The following is a 19,146-nucleotide window of genomic DNA, read 5'->3' on the forward strand; positions in this document are numbered from 1 at the left end:
AGCAGATCGTGTCTCAGTATGTTTAGACAACGGCTGCCTTCAGCCAAGACCTCACCTTGGAACGGAAATTTTGGTAGGGTAAGTCCATTCTAAGAGTGGGTGGTAGGGGGTTCCACAGTTTAGCCGCTTTCACTGGGAAACTGTTACCTCCTATGGTAGAGCGTTTGTAGTTGGGGACGGAGAGGCAGTCTCTGTATGCTGTCCTTGTCGGTCTCAAGGATGTCGATCTGTGAAATCTGTCGATCAGGTAGATGGGGGCCGCGTTATTGAGGGACTTGTGGGTGAGCGAAGCAGTTTTTAGGGAGGTTTTGTCTGTGATAGGGGTCCAGTTGTTCAGTTGACTGTGTGCTGTGATGTGGTCTCTTATGGAGATGCCCAGGGCTGCTCTGAGTGCATTATTCTGGAGGATTTGTAATTTGTTGGTGGTGGCTTTGGAGGACCCAAGATAGAGCGCGTTACAGTAGTCTAGGCGGGATAGTATGAGGGCTCTGGCCAGGGTGAGGCAACTGGTATCGGATAGAAAGGGTTTGGCTGCACGGATCAATTTACACGTATAAGCCGTGGAGGAGGCTAGTGAGTTCACCTGTCTGTTAAAGGAGAAGTTGGAATCCAGGTAGAAGCCCAAAGTTTTGACTTTGTGTCCCACTCTGATAATGTTGTCATCGATCATGAAGGATGAGTAGGCTGGGCTTAATTTCTTTAGGCTGGCAATGGTACCCAAGGTGATGAGTTCAGTTTTGTCATCATTCAGGCATAGTCCATGTGTGGCCATCCATGCCTGGATGATGTAAACCCTATTCACCAAATCCTTTCCATAATCTCCAGAAAGCTGAAGGAGGATTTGGGTATCATCTGCATAGCTAGTGTAGGTGATACCGAGATGGTCCAGATCATCGAAAAGGGGCTTGGTAAATGTTACAGTGTAAGGGAGACGCAAGAACCCTGTGGTACACCACAGGTGATGGGTATGGGGTCTGCAGCATCTATAGGCGAAAAAACCCTCATGGTTCTGCCATCGAGGAAAGATCTAATCCATGTAATGGCCTCGGGGGAGAAGTGGGCGGCCGTGTGTAGGTGAGTGCATAGGACCGAGTGGTCGACCAGGTCAAATGCTGCAGAGAGGTCGAGGAGGAGGACTAAGGCTGCTTGGCAATTGTCTCTGAGCAGATCAGTCTGTGTTTTAAGGTCGATAAGAGCTGTCTCAGTCCCATGTTGGGGTCGGAAGCCGGATTGTCTGGCTCCTAACAGGTGGTGTTCTTCCAAGTGCTTCTGTATTTGAACATAGGCGACCTTGTCCAGGATTTTTAGGAGGAATGGTACAGTTATGGGTCTGTAATTAGAAGTGGTAGCTGGGTCAAGTGTAGGTTTTTTTTAGTAATGGTAATACCCAGGATTGTTTTTGGATTAGTTGGGATAGATCCAGTGGTGAAGGAGGCATTGATCAGCTTTGTGATAAATGGGGAGAGGTCACGGGCAGCGTCTTTTATGAGCTGTGCTGGACACCGGTCTCCTTGGCAGTTAGCCTGTATTCACCTATGGAGATTACCAAGCGCCATACAACAGAGAATACAAATCAGTCGGAGAAAAAGAATGACATATGGCATGTTTCAAGGCGTGACGAGGCAAGGGAGGGGAAACGGAGGGAAGACGGAGAAAACGATCCTCCTAGGCCAGGTGACATTGAGATCGTGCTGGGGAGAGGGCAAGGGGGAGGGGACAGTGCAGTACATAGGATAACATTGAAATAAAGACAAATTAGTGCGGCCAGCTGGCAGCAAGTTAAAGGCTAAGTGCAGACATCCGGTGTCAAGTGCTAGTAGAGGCTGTATAGATAAACAGTCCCAGAGTTCAAGGGTTGCCAGGGGGGCAGTGCAGGTGTGCAACTAGCAGGGAGGGTACCGGGCCCGAGATCGGAGGGTAGCCAGTGCAGTTTCAGAATCGGCTAGGGGAACAGCAGGGGAAAGGAGGAGAGAAAGCAGAAGCAAAGAGGGAAGGTCTTGAGGTGCTTCCGGAACCAGAGTTGGTTCTCAAGTTTCAGAGAGGCAGGGACGCTGTTGCAGAGGAAAGAGATCTACCACCAACTTGCTGCTTGGAGAAGCAACTGACCATGAGGGAGTTTGAGGTGGATGAGCGAAGCGTTTCGAGAAGGAAGATATTTAGGAAGAGGGAGTTGAAGGTATTTAGGTTCCAGGCCCCTGAGGGCCTTGTGGACAATGCAGAGGGTTTTGAAATTAATCCGCGCCACCACTGGGACCCAGTGCAGAGATGACAGTCCTGGAGAGGTACGATCCCTGGGCTTAAGGCCAAGGACGCGTCTTGCAGTCCTGTTTTGGATGAGTTGCAGAGGGTCGGAGAATAGAGGCAGGCAGATTTAGAATGAGGCTTTTGCAGTAGTCCAGCCTAGAGAGAACCAGAGCTCTAGAGACCGTGAGCTTCCAGGTAGAGGAAAGGAAGAATACCTCTGAGGAGGTGCAGCTGGTAGTGAGATTTCTTAGAGACGTCAGATGTAAGGAGAGCAGGAAAGTGTGGATTCAAAGATGACCCCGAGGTTTTTAGCCTCACAGGTGGGAGCAGGAAGGGGGCCAAGTGAGGCCGGCCAGAGAGGGACAAGACCGGAAAGGAGGGTGTAGGTGTGCCGATGAGGAGACTCTTGGTCTCACTGGCATTAAGGCAAAGATCATTGGCAGCACACCACTCCTGGATGGCGGACAGTCAGAAGAGGTGGCGGAAGGGAGCCTGAGAATGAGTAGAGTATCATCTGCATAGCACTGAAAGTTGGGGCAGAGAGCGGCATTGCGGTGGGCAAGCAGTGCCAGGTATTGAACAGCCAGGGAGAGGTTAGACCCGTGGGGAACACCACAGGTAGAGCTAGAGGAGAGGAAGGACCCGGGTTGGACCTGGTAGGGTCGATCAGAGAGGAGAGGTCTGCCAAGCCTGGGCTTGATCAGTGATACCCAGGTTATCACGGAGATGGTTGAGCAGGATGGTATGGTTGACCGTGTCGAAGGCAGAAGAAAGATCAAGTAAGATGAGGACACAAAGGGCGTTGGAATCGAAGTTGGAGAGCAGGTCTCCGTTGATTTTCAGGAGAGCAGTTTCCATATTTCTGGCAGCTTTGAAGCCAGACTGATAGTCATGGGGGCAACTAACAGATTCAGTGTGAAGATCAAGCTGGGAGATTGCCAGCTTCTCCGGAAGTTTGCCCAAGAAAGGAGTTATGTAGATTGGGCGATAGTTAGCTGGGCAGGAAGGGTCAGCAGAGGGTTTCTTAAGTAGAGGGTGCACAAGGCAGTGCTTCAGTGGGAGGCGAAGACTCCAGTGGCAAAGGAGTGGTTGCAGTAGTCAGCCAGAGCAGGAGCCGCCAAGGTGTCCATGTGGTCCTTGATGGCTTTGGAGAAACAAGGGTGAAACTATTTTGACGAGACTTTCATTGATCGGACTTGGTTAGAAACCTTGTCTGAGGAGAACAGGGGAAAGGCAGAGAAGGAGGGAGGAGGGGTGGCCAAAGAAGGGCCAGAGGAAGAGCAGGGAGAAGGAATAGGGGAGGACAGGATGTCCTGAGTTTTAGATATGAAATGAGAGGCCAAGGCCGTGCTGAGGGCCTGGGAGGGTACAGGAGAGGTAGAGCCTGCAGCAGGGTTGGCCAGCTCCTTGCAGATTTTAGAGAGTTAGTCTGAGTTGTTGGATTCCTCGCAGACACAGGCTTGGATGTTGGCTCTCTTCTTGGTGCGGACAGAGCCGGTATTGCCTTTCGAGCAGGTGGCATGCCAGTTTGTTAGAGGATGTACTGGAAGCACGCCATTTCCCCTCAGCCCCCCTGCGTTTAAGAGTGACGAGGGCCGAGTCGTACCAAGAGTTGCACTTGTATTTGGGCTTCAAGCAGATCCTCATGATATGGGCAAGAACATCGAGAGCATCAGATATAGCAGAGTGGAAAGGGCTGTGTCAGGGTGCGAGTCAGCCAAGGAGGGAGGAGAGGGGGAGGTGAGAAAGTGGCGGCAAAAGCCTCAACTGGCACACGCTTCATGGGGTCGGATAACAGAGAAGATCGGTGGCAGTGCTGGAGTTGGCTTGGCCTGAGGGGTTAGAGCAGGAGAGATGGGAAGAAAGGAGAAAGTGATCACTCCAGGAGAGAGGAGTGGTGAGAGAGATCGGAAAGGGAAGGTCTGAATAGATCAGAACATCCAGAGTGTGCCCTGCAGAGCGAGTCGGGCCAGAGGGGAGAATAGAGAGGGAGAGAGTCGCAGATATCGCTAAAGAATCCAGTGGAAGGACAGGAAGAATCTAGGTAGATGTTGAAGTCTCCAAGGAGGAGTGGCAAAAAGTTCCTCTCACACATGAGTTTAATAAAAATCAAAGTCCAGCATCCAGCAAAATTGCTGGGGGTCTCTCAGGTTAAAGGGAATTGGCACAAAAACCGAAAATTCTACCCAACACTAGCTCATGACAGCTGGTAACTGGGACCACCCACCTCCCTTCAAACCAGAGGCTTGCTTCTAATCTTTGTCACAATGACCATGTCAGTCGGAATCCATTGGAGGCAAACTAAGCGCTATTGCGACTTGTGATGACTGCTTAAAACATGGCCAATCTTTTTTTACATTAACGCAAGCTTTCGTTTTGTTTATCCTGTTAGTTTAAAATGTGTTTTTTTTTTTTATCACTTGTGAAGATCCTCCTCAAATATGCTGCCAATCAGATTTCTGAACTGTTTACTGAATATTTAGTGGCTTGTGCAGGCACCCCTCTATTCTAAAGGACTATCTAAAAAAGGTACTGGCCTGTTCCACTTCATTAACATTTCTGCAGAAGGTAAATTGTCAATTTTTACTTCTGTATACTGTGACATTTCCTCTTTGTTACCCTTCTACTCCATGATGCTCAACTTTTGAGAGTATAGCCACGACTGTTCTGCTAAATAAACTCCCAAGACTTTGGCATATACAGACCATCTCTGAAACCTTGGTAAATGTTGAGCTACCACCTGAACCCCAAATAGTGTATTAAAATCAGTCTAACATTACAATGCCACTGTGAAAGTTTTTTTCTTTTTTAATGAATGGGACTGGTTCTGGTTTACAATGGAGGCTTTGCCTGCTGTAGGTCTTCTATTGAACTCTTTCCTTTTTCCTAGGTTCCCATTGCAGCTTGAGAACGGGCAGGCCATGGAGTGCACAGTAGCTCAGTATTTTAAGCAGAAGTACAGCCTGCAGCTGAAATATCCTCATCTTCCTTGCCTACAGGTGGGCCAGGAGCAGAAGCACACTTATTTACCATTGGAGGTAATAGCTGTACTTTATATAGTGCACACTACTCTTGTAAGGGATCGTGAGCACCCTCACTATTCACCTATCAATATTAAGCTACCCTTCAATTATTCTTTTGCAGCAAGCGGTTTCTGTTCAATATGATGAAACAATATTCAAACAGTTGCCATCAAGTGTCTGTGCAGTTTAGTTTTGTTATATTACAACCCTTCCCACGAACGATAAAACCCTCAAAATGAATACAAGTTGTATACAGTTGTGTTCCTCTTCCTGATGCTTCATACATCTGGTATTTAGTGGCATAGTTTGTTTTTTGTGTTCAGGGCAACTGTGGAATGTTCTCATTATTTACTGATCCTTCAAATTGTGATCCTGGACACATTATTTCACCCATTTTGCTAAAATTGCAAGTGCTTAATCTGGCTGAACGTTAAGCGTTATGCAAACTTCAAATGGATGCTACTTTGTGAAGACATTTACTCTGTAATTTGAACCAGTTTTCTGCCCCTTCTCCGCAGGATTGTAGATAATTATTTCGTCAAATACATTGGTGAGCTTTTGCTGCAGTACTATCTGCTTAGCAGCAAGAAATGCAGACCTGTGCTCATAAATTGAACTTTGCATTGTGGTGGGATGTAAGCAATTATTAGGAAAGATATCTGCTTGGGTAACTTTCCCTCCATATTATATGGATCCCCAAATTTTTTGCTTTTATTTTTTAACCTGTCCTGACTTTTTACATTGAAGTATAGCTTTCAGCTCCACTCCCCGGTCTCTAGCTCTATTTGTATGGGCAAACTGTTCAGTCCTTCAAAACTGTTTCCCAACATTTTTGGGAACCTTTTAACAGTGCACACATCTTACAATGCAGTGGAGATACTTAAGTATCACTTTAGTACTTTAGTTTTTTTTGTGCTCTTTTGGTGTTTTTGGTTACTTTATATGCCTAAACTTAAGACAAGCTGGTGGAAGCAGAAACCTTTTTTTTTTTTTTTTTTTTTTTAAACCATTTTTGCATTGTTAGTATGCTCATTCGTCTTTACCATGTCTGGCTACTGAACGATGCTAGTGCCCTAAAATGGCTGTGCCATGAGATTTTTCGCTTGTCCTTGGGCTATATTGTTTGTCCTCCTTCCGGCCTTCTTGGGTTAGGAAATCCCTTAAATGGTTATGCATTCGTCCATGAAAGCTGCTGATTTCACAGGCTAGGGCTGGCCTGGTGTGTGTGGACTCAGGAAGTGGGTGTAACTGTCTGATCCCACTATACATCGTGGATGCCTGAAATTCTAGGTGTGAGCCATGAGTGAAACCATGGTCCCTGGTTGGACCACTGCTGGCTGTTTGTATGGTGCCGATCCTTACAGTGGCTGGGCCTGGACTTGCTTCCAGCCAGAATTTAGGATGAGTGAGAACTACCGCTACCATTTATTCAGATCCGCATTGGAGCCAAGTATTCTGTGTAGAAGAGCAGCCGAATTAAGACGACTCCTGAAGAGACCTGGTTCCTTTCCTGCATTTGGCCTGTTGAAGCCCTGTTTGACTACCTGATCTGCTAAGGCCCTCTGCGGTGCTACAACCCTTGGACTGGTGAGATCAACTAGTCTCAACGCATTCTCGAGGATTCTGACATCCTGAGCCTTTAAGTGTCCCTGGACTGCCCGGTGAACTGACAAGCTCTCCAGTCGGTTACCTCTGTAGCATTGTCGCTGTTCTGTGTTCATTGCTGGAACTTCGGTGGTTGCCAGCTTGTGCCACAAGTCTCCTTCCTGCCAAGTTTCAGCTTCCCAGCATCAACCGATCCTGCTCTTGAGGGTCTTGAACCACGACTTCTATTGCCCGTGTGCAGTAGCCATCACTGCAACTCTCCTTCTCCCGTCTGGCGAAGTGATGTGAAGAGTTCTGCATTGATGTCTTCTGCATTTCTTTTATGCAAAGGTTTGCACTCTGCTCCTGAAACTGAACAGGAGAATCCTTGCACCCGCAGCTCCCATTTACAGCACCCTTTTCTGGATCCAACAGTGGGGCAACCTACCTCCAGCGACCCCACCACCCCCTTTCAACCTACCTAGTCACCTGTGAAGTCGGACAGGGGGGTGGAGTATTGCAGTGGGGCGGCCTACGTAATTGCAACACTCGCCTTCACCCGGTTCTCTTTATAAAAAACCTTGGAATAAACTTTGGTTATTCCATTCTATCACTGATTGTCGGATCTATAATTTTGTATCTAAATGATTGGATTATTTAACATACCTGTAACGTGTTGAATATCTAATGGAACCTGTTCACTGCCACATGAAATTTTCTTACATCCAACTCCTTTCCTAAGAAGAAGCTTTGTGACTAGGACCACATACATCATTGGGATTGAACTTCCAAAGTTAGAGCATTATTCTTGTGTCCTGGTTCCATTCCTTGACTTCTTTTAGTTGTCTTGTATGCATTGCTAAAAACCTAAATGTGATTGTATATATGTTTGATAATTTAGTACTGTGTGATATTACTACCTGCTTACCTGGATAAATTGACTGATTGTGTGCTTCACTGTGTGTACTCATTGTGGCGCCCGGACCTCACTGTCTCCTGAGACTAAGCCTTGATCACTCTCCACACTTAATTGAGTTTTGCCTAACCTCCAAGATCCCTGTCCTCTGTAAATAAGGTGGCCTCCTAACATCTGTCCACAATGTCAGATTCTAGAAATCCATCTTAACAGCAATGCATGTGGCCAGTAGCTTTCTGGACGGTTTCTCAAGTGCGGAATGACAAATAGTTTTGGCATCTTTCCCCAGGTATGCAACATTGTCGCTGGCCAGCGGTGTATCAAGAAGCTGACGGACAATCAAACATCCACCATGATTAAAGCAACAGCAAGATCTGCTCCGGACAGGCAAGAAGAGATCAGCCGACTGGTGAGTAAGTCTACTTTCTCGTAGTCATTTATAGGAGATCCCCTTGTGCCCAAAGCAATCTCCTAAGCCCCTCCCCAGATGCTAGACTTGGCTGCGCCCTTAAAAATCCACGACAAAGTTTATTTTTAGTACTTTATAGTGCTAACCCGTCACCTACTTATGTCTGTGTATGGGATGTAATTTAGACATTTCAGCATGCTTTCAGTGTGTGCAGACCATTTCAGTGCGTGTTAGGCAGAAACCTGTGCAGTTCCCTTGGGGAACACTGCAAAAGATTTAAGACTACAGGTATAGCAGTAAACCCCTTTGGTAGCAGTCTGTACCACCCAGATTTACCTGGTAGCTGTGGCTGAGCAGTCAGACTTCTCTCAAGAAGAGTTAGGCAGTATGCAAGTATACACAATAGGTACCAAAACACAATAGCACAAGCAAACACTGACCAGAGCTTGGTTTCAAAAGAATATAGTTATTTATTTAAAAACACACATAAGTAGAAAACACTCTAGCAAAGAATATAGTGGAACACTTCAAACACAGTTATAATGAAAGTAGATTCAATCCTTTCTCCTATCTAGACAACTCTAGGTTAACACCACTTAATTAAAACAGAGGTGAGTGCTTAACGTTAGATGACACTCTAGTAGTTTCCAAGAAAGGGAGAGAAAAAGCAGAAATAGGTTAAACACACCACTCTAAGGTCCAGAACACTTGCAATAGGCTTAAAGAAGAACAAAGTCACAGGTGAGCAAAAGTCACTAGGCAGGGCCCACTCTTAGAGCAGCCGGAGCGTAAATGTGCCCAAGATCACACTGTTAGTTCGGGATTCAAAGTCTTGCAAAGAGTCAAAAAGAGTTTAGAGTGGCTTAGAAAGTTTAGCCAAAGTGTCCCAGGCACTCCCAGGTTCGAAAGCCGGGGACTAAATCTACCCCGTACAGTCGGTGGCAAGGGAAGCCAGGCGGAACACAGTACCTTAAGTGGAAAGGATCCTCCAGCGGTGGCAGTTGTTCCAGGCAGTGACAGCAAGGCTCGACGTCGGTCAGGGGAGAAGAATATCTCGCTGAAGAGCAGAAGAGAAAGGTCGTAGCACTGCCCGGGAAGAAACCAGCCGCGGAGTCCTCCGGTTAAAGGGTTGGTACCGACTTTCGCGGTATGGGGGTAAAGTGTGGTATTCCGGTTGCCGGGGTGCTTGGCACAGGCAAGGCGGCCACGAGATACCTCAAAGAACGGAAAGAAGGCGAAAACTGGTTGTCCCCACCAGTCAAGGGAAGGAGCCACTCCGTTAAGAGTTCTCCTCGGTCGTTGGGAAAAGTGGTGAGACGGTTCAGCAGGGCTCCACTGGTTGGTGTCGTCGAAGCAGGTCGGCTCAGCTCTTCCCTCGTCGGATTCTTGGTCCTGTGGCGACTTCTGAAGTTCCAGTCCCCAAAGCCCTGCTTTTATGCAGCAAACCCCCATTCACCCAGCCTAGCTGTCACTCAAACATGCTAAGTGGTGAGCCGGGCGGCTCACCACTTGGGCCAATCAGGACGGAGTGCGACTTGAGTTACCAAGGTAACTCAGTCCAGGGTGCCTAAATTCCCCTCCACCCCTCCTAAGTACCCCAGACAGAGTGGCACCACTTTGGAGGGCTTCTGTGGAGAAGCCCGCCAAAAGTGGGACAAAGGGCTCCACTTTGGGTCAGAATTACAGAGGTGAATACCAACGCCATTTTAGGATCAAGTTTTGGCAAAATAACCCGACCGGAGTTATAATAATAAATATATAAACCGGCGGTATGTTTAAGGCTACCGTAAATAAATAATGAAATGTGTTAGCCTAAAACAATGGGAAATCCCATAGGGAAATATTCGCGGTCGAATATAAAAAGTAGTTTCCACTGCCACCAGCCAAAACTCGATCAGGGGGGACGGAGACGTGCCCCCTTGACTAACAGACCCTGGGGCAATCGAATTGCCCCAGCCAGTACGTCCACAATATGATGGTTTGTACTGGTTCTGTTCAGGATTCAAGACTAATAAAGCCTTTTGTGACTTTACATGCCCTGGGAGACAGTAGTCAGTCCCAGGGTATGGAGTCTATGTTGGGGAGTCCCTAGGACACCCCTGGGTTACTGCACAGAGGGTGCTGTGTAACCCACATCGCAAAAAATACATGAGGCCCTATGGAGTAAAAGACCCCATAGCCCATTCAACACAAGGTTTGTCCAAGATCACACAGTTCAACATGTCCAAGAGTGAGGGTAAAAAGAGTCTCACTCTTGGCAGGAGAAAAAAATAAACCCCAGAAATCCAGCAAAGCTGCTGGGGGACTCACTAGGTAGGGAAATTCAGCCTAAACAGAGAATTCTCCCTAACAGTGCGCACAGGGTATCCATCCGAACCAGCTTCTGAAAAAGTGCAGCTTTCACAGAGCTCTTCATTACTCCCGGTATTCCACTTCTGTCGCTCTCCCAGTGGGAGAACACGTTTAGCTGCATAGTTGTATCTTGCCATAATGGAATCCTTTGTAGAATGTCCATGTCTGCTCTGTCAATCTTGTTAGGATGTTTGAGTGCATACCTAGCTTGGGGACGCTGAGGAGCGCATGGTCTTGGTCACAGTATTTAATTTCAATCCATTTGCTAAATGCAGCCACAGAGTTGCCTCTGTGCGCATTGAGCTGTCTGATTTCAGGCTCTCAACTGAAGCAACTGTTTTGTAGCTCTTGCATCCGTGGTCGTTCTGTGGCAGGGTATTCCCAGAGACTCCACCCCAATTGCAGCTCGAGTCCCGGTTACACTCCAGGAATGCACTTGATGTAGCATTTTACTAACTAGACCCTTCTAAATCCATTCATCTGTGTACTGAAGGAATAGAACCGAGGCATCATGATTTTCTTCAAGAAATGGCAAGGCATTAGCAATAATGTGGTTATGAAGTTAAAGTTGGAAGAGTAACATTTGCATTGGTGAATATGAGTATCTATACTTTTCTTGTGCATTTGCAAATGTCCTGTGATTTTTAGTAGTATTATGTAGTCTTACAGAACAGTTGCTCACTGAGGCATTTAATTGAAACAGCTGGCTTGGTGTGCTGGTCTCAAGCTTGTTACTGTTATTTTATGAGCCACATTCACACTTGATTGATCATAATTGGGATCCTACACTCTGGAAGTTTGACTGTTTTCAGTGTCTGCAAAGTGCAAAACCCTACATTATGGCGACTCGAGCTCAGTAACTGTAGACATTGTTTTTATTTCATAGGTAAAGAGTAACAGCATGGTTGGAGGTCCCGATCCATACCTGAAGGAGTTTGGGATCGTTGTCCACAATGAAATGACAGAACTTTCAGGCAGAGTGTTACCTGCTCCCATGTTGCAGTATGGCGGAAGGGTAAGCTGTTAGGTTAGATTTTCATATTCATGATAAATCTCCTTCGCCTGTGAGGCCCCCAGCACTTTTTGCTGGACTTGCAGATTATTTTTCTATGTTCCTCGGTGAGGGGGAACCTTTTTCCCCACTCGCCCCTTTCTTTTACTCCATTTATAGGTGTCCTTTTTATGACTCTCCATACCTTTTGAATGATACTTTCTATACCTTTTTCGGCATCTGCACTTTGTGTGGAGTATTCTCATTTCTGTGTGAATTCCCTTCAACCTTAGAGACCCCCAGCTCTTTTGCTGGACTTTAGGACATTTAATTTTAACCCTGGAATGAGTGAGCCCCTTTTCTCACTCTCGTGTGTTTTGACCCGATTTGACAGATCCTGTGTTCCTGGGCCTCAGTCGTGGGGACAAGAGGGAGGACATCTGGGGACTCTAGCAACGAATGAAAGGTCAGCAACAGCAATGGGCTAACTTCAGATCAGCAGCAGTTTGCGGTTTCAGCTCCTCTCGACTCTCGCAAATAGCACCACTCCGGTTCTCGGATACCACTATGGTCTTTCCTTGCATCTAGGGTCCAGAGGTGGCTCAGGCTTGGTCAGTCCTGCTTCCTGTGAGTCCGGAGGATCTTTCTGGAGCTTGAGTCTCACTTACCACTCTCACTCGATTCTGGTGTACCTGGCACTTTGGTTCCTGCAGCAGCAATGGAAGTACAGCCAGCTCCGAGAATTTCCAGATGAGTTCGTCTTGGGGTAGATTGGTCCCACCAACCCAAGGGGAGAAGTCGCCATTTGCAGGTCTTCTCTAGTCGAGGCGAATTCAGAACTTCAGCACTGCAGCAGGGTTTCACCGGGCAAACCAACGGTCCAAGAGTTGAAGGAAGCATTTCTTCCAAGGTAGTCTTCGGATTCCTTCGTCCCGTGATCAACTCTGCCTTCCAAGCAAAAAGCCTTGCCTTTTACGCAGTTATCTCCCATTCATTCACAGCCTAGCTGTCAATCACACAGCAGGGTGACTGTCCTTCAAGGACAGCCCTCCAGCCAATCACCCTTGGGTGCATTCCTGTAACCAAGGAAAGTAAGCACAGATAGTTTTGGGCACCTCCCTCGCTGCCTACCCTGCTAGACACGGTGGAGCCAGAGGCAGGCTTCACACGCGAATCCCGCCGAAGACCAAACACAGGGACCCAATCTGGTTTGACGCGCAGAGTAAATATCAAGAGGGACTTTTCCAACAAGAAATGGCGAAAAAAGACGACCGGGGCCATTTTGACAAAATGGGCACCTATGGGTGTCTACCGCGGGCTGCAATTGCAGCTGCAGTAAAATGTACACAATGGCAGGAAAAAGCAAACCACTTCCACCAGCCATTAATCGTGGGAAGGTTAAGTAACAAGTTACTTACCTGTAACTGTTCTCCAGCATGGGTCTGGCATGGATTCACATGCTCATGAATATAATACATAGCAGTACACACATGCACAACCACGGGAGGTGGCAAGGCTCAACATTAAGCATCTCTTGCCTCCTCACCAGGCTCACCTTCAAGAGAACAGGTTGCGCAGCACTGTCTGGCCGACTCTGGACTCCTCCCTGGAATCCCAGTCAACGCAGTAGAATCTCGCAAAGGTATGTGTCGCCCTCCACGTAGCAGCCCTGCAGATGTCCAGCAGGGGTACACCAGACAAGAATGCCGTGGTAGCAGTGATCGCTGTGCTCGAATGGGCTCTCGGACGGCCTGGCAACGGTCGGTTTGTCAACTGGTGACGGTGCATGATGCAGTCGGAGAGCCATCTGGAAATGGAAGCCTTCGAGGGCCTTCCCTTGGTTCACAGGTCCAAAGTTCACAAACAGTTGTGATGTCTTCTGAAAACTTTGTGCAGTCCACGTAGAACTTCAGCGCTCTAGCTATTTCCAGCAAGTGCAAAGTCCTCTCGGCCGGTGACGAAGGCGATGGGAAGAAAACTGGTAACACCAAGGGCTCGTTGAGATGGAAGTCCGACGGCACATTGGGCATGAAGGAGGGCTGCGTCCTCAGCACCACCCTTGTCTTGTGAAGTCACGTATGGAGGCTTGCAGGATAGGGCCTCTATCTCTCCCACTCGTCGTGCGGAGGTGATGGCCACAAGAAATGCTTTTTTCCATGACGGGAACTTCAACGATGCCGAATACAGAGACTCGAAAGGCGCACCCAGGAGCCTGGTCAGTACCACGTTGAGCTCCCACGCCGGAGCCGTTCACTCCCGCCGGTGAAGGAACAGTCCCTGCATAAACTCCTTCACCAGGCGATGAGACCACAGAGATGATCGTCCTGTAGTTCTGATGTAGCGGGAGATCGCCGCCAGATGTATTTTGATGGAGGCATGAGCCAGCCCCAACTTGGCCCGCGACAGCAGGTACGGGTCGTAATTCGTAGAGGGTTAATCTTCTGTGCGCGGCACCAGACAGAGAACCTCTTCCATTTGTGTCCATAGCACTTGAGAGTTGAGGACGCCCTGGCCTTTGCAAGCACCTCCTTGCAGTCCGCCGGGATATCGTACCCTCCAAACTCTAGTGCCGCAGGAGCCAGGCCTGCAAGTTCAGCGACCCCGGGTCGTGATGGAGGATGGCGCCTCCTTCTCTGGAGAGATCTGCGTCCGTCGATAGTTTGACTGGGGGGGAGACGCTGACCAGTCTAGAAGGTCCGGGATCCAGATCTGTCTCGGCCACGCCGGTGCGACGAGGATCATCCTGCACCGGGACCTCTTGAGTTGGTTGACAAGTCGCAGTAGCAACGGAGGGAACGCATACAGGAACAGGCTTTCCTAGGAGAACGAGAAAGCATCGCACATGCTCCTCGGCTGGGGAATCCTGCTGGCAAACCTCTGGCACTTGGCGTTCGCCACTGTCGCGAACAGGTCGATCTGGGGTTTGACCCATCATCGGAAAAGCCGATCCACTTGGTCCTGACGCAGTTCCCACTCGTGGCATGAGCACAGCTCCCTGCTCAGCAAGTCGGCGATGGTGTTCTTTATCCCTGCTAGGTGGAAGGGTACAAGAAACATCCCCTGGGCAATGGCCCAATGCCAAAGATCCTGGGCCTCCTTGGATAGGGCCGGGGACCTGGTTCCTCCCTGCTTCCGGATGTAGAACATTGTGGTGGTGGTGTTGTCGGTGAGTATCCTTACCACCTTGCCCTTGAGGGACGGGAGAAACAACCTGAGAGCCCAGAACACTGCTCGGGGCTCCAGGATGTTGATGTGGAGTGACCTCTCCTCCGGGAGCCAAAGGCCTCTCGCGTGAAGATCTCCGGTGTGCGTTCCCCAACCCTCCAGGCAGGCATCCGTCGTCACCGTCTCCTGGTGTCTGAAAGTCCATGCCCACCGCGAGATGCGCACGTGTGCCCCACCACCGAATTGCTAGGCAGAAGGTCTCGTTGAGCGGGATCTTGTCTTCGAAGCTGCCCGCTGCTTGCATCCAACGGGCGTCGAGTAACTCCTGTAGAGGGCGCATCCGCAGCATGCATAGGCGCATTAGGTAGATGCAAGAGGACATCATGTGGAGAAGTGACTTGATGGACCTCACCTTGGCCACGTCCATGGCCAGCAGGCGCTGCACCTTGCCCAGGATGGCCTTCATCCTTTCCTCCGACAGGGAAGCCAATCGTGCCACTGTATCAAGCATGGCTCCCAGAAACATTGCGACCTGCGACGGAACTAGGTGTGATTTGGGGAAGTTGATGGAGAATCCCAGGTCCGTGAGCAGTTGGACTTTTTCGCTGTGTGCTTGACAGCGAGCTCCCTTGTCCTTGCTCGGATGAGCCAATCGTCCAGATAGGGGTAAACGTGGATCCCTTGCAGGCGAAGCAGCGCCGCTAGGCACTTGGTAAATACCCTGGGTGCCGACTTCAATCCGAATGGCAGGGCCTTGAATTGGTAGTGCCGTCCTTGGACTACGGATCTGAGAAACTTTTGGTGTCCTTTTAGAATGGGGATGTGTAAGTACGCATCCTCCAAGTCCAGCGACGATAGGAAGTCGCCTGCCTCCAGCTGTCCCAGCACGTGCTGGAGGGTGACCATCCGGAACTTCTGGGCCTTGATGTGTTTGTTTAACCGACACAGGTCCAGGATGGGGCGCCAACCGCCTGTCTTCTTTCTGACGAGGAAGTATCTTGAGTATATTCCGGAGCCCCGCAGCCTCTTCGGGACGAGCTTGATGGCCCCTTTCTTGAGCATCGTCCTTACTTCTAACAGCAGTTGTGGGATGTGATTTTACTTCCTGGCCGCGGGAGGAATTCGGGGGCACTTCTTTAGAAATTCGAGAGTGTGCCCGTGTGCCAGGGCATCCAGCACCCAACGGTCGGTGGAAATGGACTCCCACACACTGACGAACTTCGCCAGCCGGCCTCCCACCGGGGTGCTCGGGTGGAGGCCCGATGCTACGACCGGTTCAGTCCTGCTTGGAGGCGGCCTTGCTGCCCTGGCCTCCTTGGCGACGGGGTCCTCCTGACTTGCCGCGCCATCTGTAGGCCTCCTGTGACGAGGAACGTTCTGCCTGGCGGTACGTCGAGGAGCCACCGCCGAATTAGCCGCCTTAATTGTCATTGCCGCGGACGAGATGACTCGTCACATGGCGTCCAGTCTCTTTCCCTCGCCGTCAGCTGGGGAGGTTGAAGTTGAAGCGGTCGCCCCCGCCTTCTCGGCTGCCACCGAGATGATTGAATCAGGGGTCGGCTGCGCCCTGAGGCACAAAGGGGCGGAATCGGGGACCCGGTATTTCTTCTCGTACCGATCCCTTTTGGCAGGCGTTGTGGACCGGTTCTTCAGGAGAGCGAGTCCCTCGTCCCAGATGTCGTCCAGCAACGGCACCGCAAGGACAGTCTTCCTCTTGGCCTCGCGCAGTTGATAAAGGAAGCCTTCCTTCCTTCTGTTCTTCGGGGCAGAGCTGGAAAAGCTCGGATGCCCTGGAAATCATGGCGTGGAAGGAGCCAATTTCGTCGGGCGGGCAGGCCTGAGGGGGTGGTGATGGAAGGCCCATCCCGTCATCCGTCCCCGTCATGGCTGTATCTGTTCCCGTGTCATCCCTAGGATCAGGGGGACGGAGATGAAGGCTGAGCGGGCTGCAAGGGCTGGAAGGGCGGGGGGGGTGAACCCTCCTCCGCTTGTTTGGAGGGCTTCCCGATGGGCCTGGTTCTGCTGGGTCGTCCGTTGGGGGTAGAGGCAACCTCGTCCTTATCTCCGTGCATAAGGTTTGGATTGCCATCAAAATGGCCACAGAGTTGTCGGGCACTGGCTGCGACGGACGCAATGGTTGCTCCTCCTCCCCAGGAGCCTCGTCAGTGCCACTGTCGCTCTCTTCGTCTGCCTCCCCGGGATTCTGCTTGTTGAGGTTTTGCACGACTTCAACCAGCTCCTCCTCAGAGGCTGTATCCGTGTCCGTAATGGCCACCGGCCCCCCTCCCCTCTTTTTCCACCGGGGTCTTCACGGGGGTCTTATCGATGGGCTGAAAAGAGGATTCCCTCTGCTGTGGCAGGGAAACGCTGGGCCTCGAGGTCGTCTCCACTGGGGTAGCCTCCACAGGCTTCACCAGGGCCGCCACGACTCCCTCGATAGAGGCCATAGCCGGGTGAATCGGGGCCATCACGACTTTTGGCGTGCTTGAGGCCTTCACCTTGGGGGGAGGGTCACCGCCTCGCTCCCCCTCGGCTGCTTCCGTCTGGATCGACCGGGGATTCTCCAGAAGCTCACCCGGGATCTCCGACTTTCTCTTCCCCGAGCCAGAGTTTTCGCATGGTCTTCTGGAAACCTCCAAGAAGCGTACTCGACGAAAACTTCACCCTTGAGGGGCGTAGAAAATTCCAAAACGGGTCCCCGTTGATCGGAAATGGAAACGGTGGAGCTTGAGGCTCGATTGACAGAAAAAATGAGATTAAACTCTTGAAAAATCGCAAAACGCAGTAGAAGCTTGAGAGCTATAGCATGAGGACTCCCAACACTTGAACGTGCGGTAAAAATCTGAGGATGGCTGCCAGGGGAGGGGCTTAGGGAGAGGGCAGTCATTGGCTGGTGGCAGTATGACCCAGAGACCAGTGATTGGTTACTACTAAAAGACGGATCAGAAACGAAACTGATACTGATTTTTTTCTTTACCGAGGATTCCCAGCCTGACGGGGAATATTCATGAGCATGTGAATCCATGCTGGAGAACATAAAAATGTTAGGTGAGAAACTAGACAAAGGTGATACTAAGTAACCCCTCCAGCACCCTATTGTAAGATGGTGTGTGCTGGGTCTAGAAAGTTACAAAATATAAGTAAATTCAATTTCACTTCACTGCTCTTGGAAACAGTAGCTCATCCAAGAGAAAGTATTTAAACCTTTGGGAAATCTGACTTCCCTGTGTCACTGCACTGAAGGATCTGTGTGTCACAATGTAAAGATGATGCCTATGGAGTTTGTCAGACTCAAGTCAAAAGAAACAGAATCCAATTCACAGAAAAATACATGAGCGAGTGGGGAAAAAGGTCTCGCTGTCTTCAGTTTAGAAATGAAAAGTCCAGCAAAAAGAGCTGGGGTTCTCTAAGGTAGAAGGGAATTAGCACATTTCGGAGAATTCTCCCTAATACCTAGGCATTTGCTTAATTGACTTTGGCTGTCCTGTCTCCCTGAAAGACTCTTCTAACCTCTGACTTTGTGCCTTAACTATCCCTCAGCAAAAGTTACACATTCCAGAACTTGTGTAGCTGGGAAAAGGTTAATTTACTTTGCATTGTGGGGTTCAAAAAGTACTTACCTGCTTAAAGAATATTTGTTAACCATTGTTTTTATTCCCTCATCTTTTCCTTTTGACACAAACATCAGTATTGCTCTAAATGTGCCAGTGAGATATCAATGTCCAGTGTCCTGGTTATTTGTCACCTCAGGGCGTAGGAAGTAGCTGTGTGCCATCCCTAATGGATATCTACTGATTTATTGAAACGGGAGTGTATTAGGTTTTCAATAAATTGCATCAATTTCACATAGATTCAGCACAGTCTTACAGTATGTATTTGCATATGAAGGTCTTGAATATCCTACTTTATATATTTCAATAATGCAATCAAACTATGTGAAACCTAAAATATCTATCCCTACCCAATGCTCTTCATAACACACAAAACATCACGAAGACAACATGCAAACACACGTAACACCACAAAGACAACACAGGGGACAAGGAGTGGGGAGAAAAGAAAATAAAGTGTGTATTTTCTAAGTATATTTTTGTTACATATATTTGCTCCCTTCTAAAGTAGGCTTATTCAACTGACTGTTAAATTAATAAATAAGTGTTTAATCAAGAAACCTTGAGTGTAAGTGTCTATTTGGATACTTGTCCCTGTGAATCGCTGTTCCAACCCTACAGCTCATGTTGACCCCTCTTAAGATGAGCCTGGCTGCTCACTCTACCAACTTGTGTAGTACATGCTTATACCAAAGGTTGGCTTGCCAAGAGGACAGGGCTGGTGCAGTCTTCCACGGGGTACTGAATACAATCTTTTTAACACTTACAATACTACTTACCTTTCTAAATCTTTGCCTGTGTATATATAAACTATACATTGATATATTGTAAAAATAATTGTCGTGTTTCTT

General features: G+C 49.0%; 1 protein-coding gene across 3 annotated transcripts in view; it reads left to right on the forward strand.

Moving 5' to 3' along the window:
- Positions 1 to 19,146, forward strand: part of LOC138503097 (protein argonaute-4) — a 324,615-nt gene that overhangs the window by 192,567 nt on the left and 112,902 nt on the right. For 2 of the 3 annotated variants that reach the window (XM_069622601.1, XM_069622602.1), the window contains exons 8-10: positions 5,135 to 5,282; positions 8,057 to 8,176; positions 11,415 to 11,543. In XM_069622601.1, the coding sequence (XP_069478702.1) occupies positions 5,135 to 5,282; positions 8,057 to 8,176; positions 11,415 to 11,543 (397 nt within the window). The remainder of the gene's footprint in view (positions 1 to 5,134; positions 5,283 to 8,056; positions 8,177 to 11,414; positions 11,544 to 19,146) is intronic. The other variant, XM_069622603.1, reaches the window with a different exon arrangement.

The sequence above is a fragment of the Ambystoma mexicanum genome, chromosome 11 (assembly GCF_040938575.1).
Source record: "Ambystoma mexicanum isolate Mex_15411 chromosome 11, UKY_AmexF1_1, whole genome shotgun sequence".
NCBI lineage: Eukaryota > Metazoa > Chordata > Amphibia > Caudata > Ambystomatidae > Ambystoma > Ambystoma mexicanum.